Here is an 8617-nt window from a genome sequence, read left to right as displayed (position 1 = left end):
AAACGTATCTCTGCCATAACTTTTGAACGGGTTGTGATAAAGACTCGTGGGTGGTGTCATCGGACTCTGTATTGAGTCCTTGACCTTCATTGGCTGAATTAGCCCTGCCCCTTCTTCTGATTGGTTGTCCCTATTTTCTGCTATAACTTTTGAATGCTTTGACAGAGAGTCGTGGGTGGTATCATCGGACTCTGTATTGCGTCCTTAATTAGAATTAGCCCCGCTCCTTCTTCTGATTGGTTATCCCTATTATTTGCTATAACTTTTGAATGGTTTGAGAGAGAGTTGTGGCTGGTGTCATCCGCTAAATGTCCAGGCCTGAAGAATCTACATGCAAGTCATACAAGCGCTTCCACTGCAGCCTGAACGTGCACAAGGGTGCGAGGGCCCGTTCATCGCTGCTTGCAGCTTTAATTTTAGTTTACAATTTCATGTTTCTACATTTTGTGGCAACAGTGCTGACAAGCTTTGTTTTGATCCAATGATGCAGTCAGTGAAAAAAAAAATGTCCATGTTGGAGAGAATGGACAATACATTTGTTTTACTTAATTTACTTTACTTTTTTACTTAATTGCCAAAATGTATCTGATCGGGAAAAAGTATCGGAAATGTATCGGGAGCCAAAAAAAGTGATCGGATCGGGAAAAATCGGGATCGGCAGATACTCAAACTCAAGTGATCGGGAGATAAAAAATTCTGATCGGGACAACCCTAGAAGAAGTGGTAGCTGAAATGCCAAATGCCAGATACTTTTCAGTTGTAGACGCTAACCACGGATTTTGGCAAATCAAGTTGGACCATGAAAGCTCTCACCTGTGTACATTCAACACGCAATTTGGGAGATACAGGTTTGAAAGACTTCCATTTGGTATACCGTCAGCACCTGAAGTGTTCCAGAGGTGCATAGCCAGACATCTAGAAGGGCTAGAGGGAGTAGTCAACGTAATAGATGACATCCTGGTCTGGGGAGAGAGCATTGAGCAGCATGATCGCTGCTTGAGACAACTGCTGGACCGCCTAAGAAGCGTCAATCTGAAACTGACTAAAAGTAAGTGTAAGATAAGGATGACAGAAATCAGTTATATTGGACATGTGCTCAGTGAGAAAGGATTCAAGCCTGATCCTGAAAAGGTTAGAGCCATACAAAACATGCCTGCACCAGAGGACAAAGCTGCCCTCCAGAGGTTCACGGGGTTACTGCAGTACCTCTCTAAATGCATCCCTAACCTCTCAGACCTGAGTGCTCCTCTAAGGAAGTTGGAAGGGAATGTGGAATGGCTCTGGGGGTCAGAGCAACAACAGAGTTTTGACAAACTGAAAGCTCTCGTCGGCCAAGCACCAGTACTCAAGTACTATGATGTCAGAAAGCCAGTTATCTTATCTGTTGAATCAAGTTGTGAGTCTAGGAGCAGTGTTACTTCAAGATGGACATCCAGTAGCATATGGCTCCAGAGCATTAACTGATTGTCAAAAACGTTATGCACAAATTGAAAAGGAATTGCTTGCAATTAGTGATGGAGGAACTAGAACTATTGAATGAATTCAAATACTTGGGAGTCACATTGGACTCCACCCTCTCTTTCCGGAATCACGTCAACAGGATCTCAAAAATAATCAAATTCAACCTTGCCAATTTCAAAACTATAAGACCATCTCTCACTACCGAGGCAGCCAGAGTGTTCATGCATGCAATGGTCATGTCACACATCGAATATGGATTTACCAACTGGTCTTTCACCACTAAAATGACACTCAACCAAGTAGAATCACTATACAAAAGAGCAATAAAAATACTTGACAAAAAAACGGTAACATACCACCTAAATATACTAAATAAACAATTAAGTCTAAAGAAATGTATGGATCTGGTTAAGAAATGTAGGGATTTTGCTAAATACAAAACAGCGCAAATAATGTCCAAAGCAAGGAATAATCTACTACCATCTAATTTTAGAAAACATAAAGTAGGAACAACAATGTGCAGCATGTGCATATGGAACTGTGGAGACTCTGTGGAACAGTTTGGAGCTGGAAATGAAAAAGTACTAACATAAATCTGTTTAAAAAGAGATACAAACAATTATTTATAAACAGGTATATGGACGAGGAAATGGGGTAACAAGTGTGAGAAACAAATAAAATAGGGAAAAATTGTATATTATACTTGCTTAAGATATGTTTAGATATTTATGTGGATATTTATGTAATATATATTATATGTTGAGAGGGATAGTTATAATTATGTAATATATGTTATATATTTATTAGGTATGTAGCATATATATATTTATAGGGATATTTATGTAGTTATATAGTGTATATTTATATAGATTTATAAAATATTTGTATTTTCTATATATTGATAAAATATTCATGTAATATTTATATTTTCTATATACTTATATGGATAATTATGTGGTAATAGGCATGTTTTACATAGTATTTATATAGACTATATTTATATGGATATTGTGTAGATATAATAATAGCAATAATGTAAATTCATAGAGTAATAAAGGGGTAGGAACTAGGAAAAAGTGTAGACTTCTTCCTACTCCTTTTTTCCAGCATATGTGAATATGAAGATGTTAATGTTTATTTTTTATTTTTTATATACATGTTCGAAATAAAAATTCATCCATTCATTCATTCATAAAGTGTGAAATATCAGTCTGGTCCAGAGTGTGAATGGAGCATGAAAGGCAGCACCAAGTAAACAGAACAACAAGTTAGTTCGGGATGTTTCCGAATCCCACATCAGCAGCTGCTTGAGCTGGGGAGTTTCCCATTTAGTTGGTTTGCTTCATCACCACGGCTTTTAAGTGGAAACAAAGGGATCTTGTAGGAGTCATACTCATGTGTTCATTCATTCAACTTTCCAGGGTTACGTACCGACTCTGTGGAGTCTGATTTCAGGTTTCCAGGCGAGGTCCAACAGTCTGCGCTGACGGTCGAGCTCTTCTTCATACTCCAAGATGCTTTTTTCAAACACTGACAATATTTCTACAGCAGCTGCTGTTAGTCGCTGACCGATAAACTCTCTCAGATGATTCACCTTAGACATTGTTGAAGAGGAAAAAGACAGGAAACAACAGAAACGTCCTCCTCAAAGGAATCACTGCTCTTCTTCTTCTTCTTCTTCTTCTTCTTCAATGGTGTTTATTGGCGGTTGGCAAACCAACTTGAAGGTGCATTACCGCCACCTACTGGACTGGAGTGTGGAACAGTAGACTAGCAGACAAAATAATAAAAAATAAATAAGAAAAGAAAAATACTAATAAAATAAATAAATAAAATAAAACAAAAACTAACTAAGGAAATCAAATCCTCTCCAGTAGCCCTGTATCTTTCAGATATCATCAAATGCTTGAGCATAACTCCTGACTCTGCTCCTAGCAAGTTCCCCACATTTAAAGCCATCCTGGCTTCCTCTGCTGCTGCTGCTAATGTCCTTCTTTCACCTCATATCCTCCACAATCCAACAACACATGCTGAACACATTCAGCCTGCCCACATTGGTCACATCTGCCATCAGGGTGTTTTCCTATTTTGTGCAGTGTATTGTTCAGTCCTGTGTGCCCTATCCTGAGTCGTGTAATGATTGCCTCTTCCCTCCGGTTCTTGCCCCTCCTTCTTCCCAACCCAACTGTTTTCTGTATATTTTTAAAGGTGTCTTCCCGTGTCTTGGATGTCCCAGTATTCTTGCCACACTTTCCCCACATGTTTCTTGAGTATTGATTTACCCTCTGCCCTACATAATGGAATTTCTGTATCTACAGTGAGTGATTTGAGTGTTTGTTTGGCCAGAATATCCACTCCTTCATTCCCTTCTATCCCTACATGGGCAGGAACCCGAATGAAGCAAACTGTCAACCCCCTCTTGTGCATTCTGTGAAGTAGATTATGTATTTTATATATGAGATCTTACCTACATGACTTCATGGTTTTAATACTTGTAAGAGCTGCCCAACTGTCTGATGCTATTGCTGTATTGTTATGGTTGTTTTCTTCTATCCATTCCAAGCCTAAAATGATAGCTGCAAGTTCAACTGTATATACTGATAAATGGTCTGTGGTTCTTTTCTTGATCTGTGTTTTGTAGTGTGGAATGAAAACTGCAGCTCCTGTTCTTCCAGTATCAGGGTCCTTTGACCCATCAGTGAAAATTAATATTCTGTCTGAAAAGTGTTGTTCCAGATAACTTTCAGCTACCCTTCCCTCGGAAATCTGCCTGTTCCTTTTCTTCAATTGTTGCTGTATGTCAAAGTTTACTGACGGTTCTATGAATACCCAGGGAGGAGTACATGAATATGGGACTGTCGGACTGAAGTGTATATGACCTAAACCTGCTTGTACTGCTTTTATGTTTCCTACCCACCCAAAACTCATAATATTTGATTTATTATGTTCCCAACAGTCCTCCAGGATGGCTTTAGCAGGATAGGAATCACTGCTCACGTGTTCCGGCCATCTTTTATGGTGTGTCTGCTGGAGCAGCAGCATCACTGCAGCAGAGAGGAAGAGACTGGACAAGGTGGTGAGGAAAGCCGGCTCTGTCCTGGGCTGCAGTCTGGACCCGGTGGAGGTGGTGGGGGAGAGGAGGATGGTGGCTAAGCTGTCCTCCATCATGGACAATGTCTCCCACCCCCTTCATGAGACTGTCAGAACCCTGGAGAGCTCCATCAGAACCCTGGAGAGCTCCATCAGAACCCTGGAGAGTTCCATCAGAACCACGGAGAACTCCATCAGAACCCTGGAGAACTCCATCAGAACCCCGGAGAGCTCCATCAGAACCCTGGAGAGTTCCATCAGAACCCTGGAGAGCTCCATCAGAACCATGGAGAGCTCCTACATTGCTTTCTGAGCTAAATGCCGGTTGTACTGATCACGCTGTACCAATAATCTGCGTCACTGACAACTTTCTTCTTGTTGCTGCACTACACTGCAAAAACTCAATATCTTAATAAGAATATTTGTCTTATTTCTAGTTAAAATGTCTCATTTTTAACACTTAAAACAAGAGTCATTACCAGAAAAATAACTTATTTGACAATTTTCACCAGCTTCAAGTAAATTTTCACTTGAAATAAGTAGAAAAATCTGCCAGTGGGACAAGATTTATCTTCTCATTACAAGCAAAAAAAATCTTGTTCCACTGGCAGTTTTTTGTACTTATTTTAAGTGAAAATCTACTTGAAACAGGTGAAAATTGTTGTTTTTTCCAATGATGAGTCTTGTTTTAAGTGTAATGAGATTTTTTTTTTTTTTTTTTTTTTTACCAAAAATGAGACATTTTAACTGGAAATAAAACAAATATTCTTGTTAAGATTTTTGAGTTTTTGCAGTGTAAAGTCTTTTTTGTTTTAATTATTATTACGATAGATTGTTCACTCTTGGGCACTGCTGCTCTTTCTACATATGGAGAGTGTAATATTCCGAATTATAAACAATAAAATGATTCATCAATCTAAAATTAAAACTTAATTACATTTTTCATGATTATTTCTGACTACATATGAGTTGAGGTAAAAACACATTTACTCCTAAACGGATGTCTGATATAAAAGGGTTAAATCCAAAGTCTGTCCTCTTCCTGGAATCTGATCCCGATGATCCTCCCTCTTCTTCCTGCTCTCCAACCTGCAGATCTGCAGCTTCAACGCGGATCTCAACATCAGCTTTATAATAAATCATGTGTCAGACAAGTTGTAAATCTAGTACAACTTGATTTTATACATGTGATTCAATTCATTCATTGTTAATTTCATATTATGTAAATAATGTGAAAAACGTACACAAATATGTTGTAACTTTAGCTTGTATAGTTACAATAACACAGCATGGATCATTTGAAGTGCATTGTTTTGACTTAGTTTGTCCCATGAATTACACGATATTCTGATGTACATGCAGCTCAGATTTTAAAACGCATAAAGCCTTTTACAGTTTTCAGCGAACTATGTATAACATTGCAATATATTGCAAAATTTGGATACCGCAATATCGTATTGTATCGTGACTCAAGTATCGTGATGTGTATCCCACATCACACTCATTTCCTCATTCACCTTTAAACCAAATGTTTTTGTTTTCTAAAATCAATAAAAACATTTTAAAGGGGAAATAAAAGCAAACCGTATCTGACTGCACTGACTTCTGAAATCTTCAAGGTTTTTTGTTTAATGCTGCAGACATTAAAGTTTATAAAATGGTGACAGATGGTTGGCTGTTCTGTTTCTGACGTGTTGATGGTTGCGTTTCTTCTTTTGTCCTCGTTTCTCTGAAGTTTCTTCATGTTTTTCAGAGGAACGTTGTAAAAACTGAACATGTAAATATATCAAACTTGGACTAACCTCAGAACGGAGTAGATGGAGAGAGTTTAACAACATGGAGCTGCAGATTAACTTTACAAAGAGAATGTGAGTGAAGAGGAAACAGACGGGAAAAAGAACGTGTGAGAGAGGCTTTGTAGATGAACGAAATAAACTGTCACGTTTAAAGAAATTTCAGCACATACTAACAGCTCTTTATTTGCACCGTGGAGACGGCAAGTTACCAACAGCAACAAATAACGATTTTAAGAAGGAACAGGGATTCAAACAAACTCAATGCAGAACTTTAAAAAAAGTACACGATCACATCGTTCCCTCTGCGTCAAGTTGACGGAGAAGCATAAATCCAGGTTGAACCTGCAACCCTTGTGGGGAGGGGATTAGGCTCATCAGCCACAGGAGGTGGTGGTTGGACTTCTGCAGGTTCTTCTTCTGTGGGTCAGACAGGAGTGGACAGCTGCCCCCGGAGGACGACAACATGAGCTTCATTTGTCACGAGTCACCAGACTTCTCCTCCGGGTGATTTTTCATGTGACTCAGCAAATCAATTCTGCGGCTAAAACCTTTGTTGCACGTCTTGCACAAATATAGCTTCTCAGCCGTGTGCGTGTCTATGTGGCTTTTAAGATCTGATGATTCAGTAAAGGTTTTTCCGCAGGTGCTGCACAGGTACGGCCTTTCGCCGGTGTGGATCCTCGAGTGAATCACCAGGTGGGAACGTAGCCTGTAACTTTTTCCACATGTTTTGCAGATGTAGGGCTTCTCACCCGTGTGCATGGTTATGTGGCTTTTAAGATTTGATGATTTAGTAAAGGTTTTTCCGCAGGTGTTGCACACGAAAGGCCTTTCACCGGTGTGGGTCCTCGAGTGAACCACCAAGTTGTAATGTTGCTTGTAACTCTTTCCACATGTTTTGCAGATGTAGGGCTTCTCGCCCGTGTGCGTGGTTATGTGGCGTTTAAGATGTGATGATCTAGTAAAGGTTTTGTTGCAGGTGTTGCACAGGTACGGCCTTTCGCCAGTGTGGGTCCTCGAGTGAATCACTAGGTTGGAACGTTCTGTGTAACTTTTTCCACATGTTTTGCAGATGTAGGGCTTCTCGCCCGTGTGCATGGTTATGTGGCGTTTAAGATATGATGATCTAGTAAAGGTTTTGTTGCAGGTGCTGCACAGGTACGGCCTTTCGCCAGTGTGGATCTTCATGTGATCCATTAAAATATTACTTTCAATGAACTCGTTGCTGTCTGATGGGACAGCAGCGTCTTCGTGGTCACCATGTCGTCTCATTGGCTCCGGATCTGCAGTTTTACTGGAGTCTGAGTGTAAACTTTCAGTCCCTTCCTCATCTTTGTTTTGAGCTTCAGGAGAAGTGTGCAACAGCAGCTGGCCACAGTTTGGTCCTGGTTCACCATTTTCAACTTTCACATCAGCGACATTGACCACCTCTACGTCCTCGTGCTTCATCTCCTGACCGCTGGAGTCTTCCTCCAGTTCTGTAGTCTGTGGATGCCCTGGTTCCTCCTGGTCCAGGCTGCAGCTCCTCTCCAGGCTATCGAGGTGCTGGTCACTGAAAACCCCGTCCTCCTCCACCTTACAAACATTTTCTTGTGGGAGTTCTGGAATTACAAAAAGGGACAAAAGATAGGATTTTAACAAGTCAAAAGTGCTTCCCAGTGTTGATTGGTTGGTTGTATTTGTGAGGTTTAAAGTTTGTCCTGAACTTTCGGTCTTCCTCTTCATCTATAATAATAATAATAATGGATTTAACTTGTAACGCACTTTCCATTCAATGAATCTCAAAGTGCTACACTTAGATCATTATTCATTCATACACATTCTCACTGGTGGTGGTAAGCTACAATTTGTAGCCACAGCTGCCCTGGGGCAGACTGACAGAAGCGTGGCTGCCATTCCGCGCCAAACGGCCCCTCCGACCACCACCAACATTCATACACATTCACACACATCTATGTAGTATATTTGAAAAAAAGTGAATTACTCTGTGTGACCATTAGGCGGCACTGTGACCCTACTCTTGTGTTACTGTGTTGGCATCGAGACAGTTGAAGAATAAAGTTGTTGTTCTAGAAATTGCTTCTTCCGTGTCATATATAACATGGTGTCAGAGTAAAAACTTGAAGTAAAACAAAAATAGGAACACAAAATGGAGCAGATGAAACCTCCGACCTCATTAAGTCTAGAAGGAAATCTAGCGGAAAGTTGGAGAGTCTGGATCCAGAGATTTGAACTGTTTCTTGTCGCCAGCGGAATCGACGAAAATTCTG

General features: G+C 40.2%; 1 protein-coding gene across 1 annotated transcript; it reads right to left on the bottom strand.

The window, feature by feature from the left end:
- Positions 1-6249: 6249 nt before the first annotated feature.
- Positions 6250-7822, bottom strand: LOC133440419 (zinc finger protein 239-like). The gene has a single exon (XM_061717677.1). The coding sequence runs from the start codon at positions 7794-7796 to the stop codon at positions 6825-6827; it is 972 nt and encodes a 323-aa protein (XP_061573661.1). The 5' UTR covers positions 7797-7822; the 3' UTR covers positions 6250-6824.
- Between the last annotated feature and the right edge of the window lie 795 nt (positions 7823-8617).

Source organism: Cololabis saira, chromosome 3 (genome assembly GCF_033807715.1).
Source record: "Cololabis saira isolate AMF1-May2022 chromosome 3, fColSai1.1, whole genome shotgun sequence".
Lineage (NCBI taxonomy): Eukaryota > Metazoa > Chordata > Actinopteri > Beloniformes > Belonidae > Cololabis > Cololabis saira.
The sequence above is the reverse complement of the archived record's forward strand: the minus strand, read 5'-3'. Positions and strand labels throughout refer to the sequence as shown.

What these genes read in the sequence shown, in the direction of transcription:
- LOC133440419 (XM_061717677.1), bottom strand. Translation starts at nt 7,796, where the DNA reads ATGAAGCACGAGGACGTAGAGGTGGTCAATGTCGCTGATGTGAAAGTT.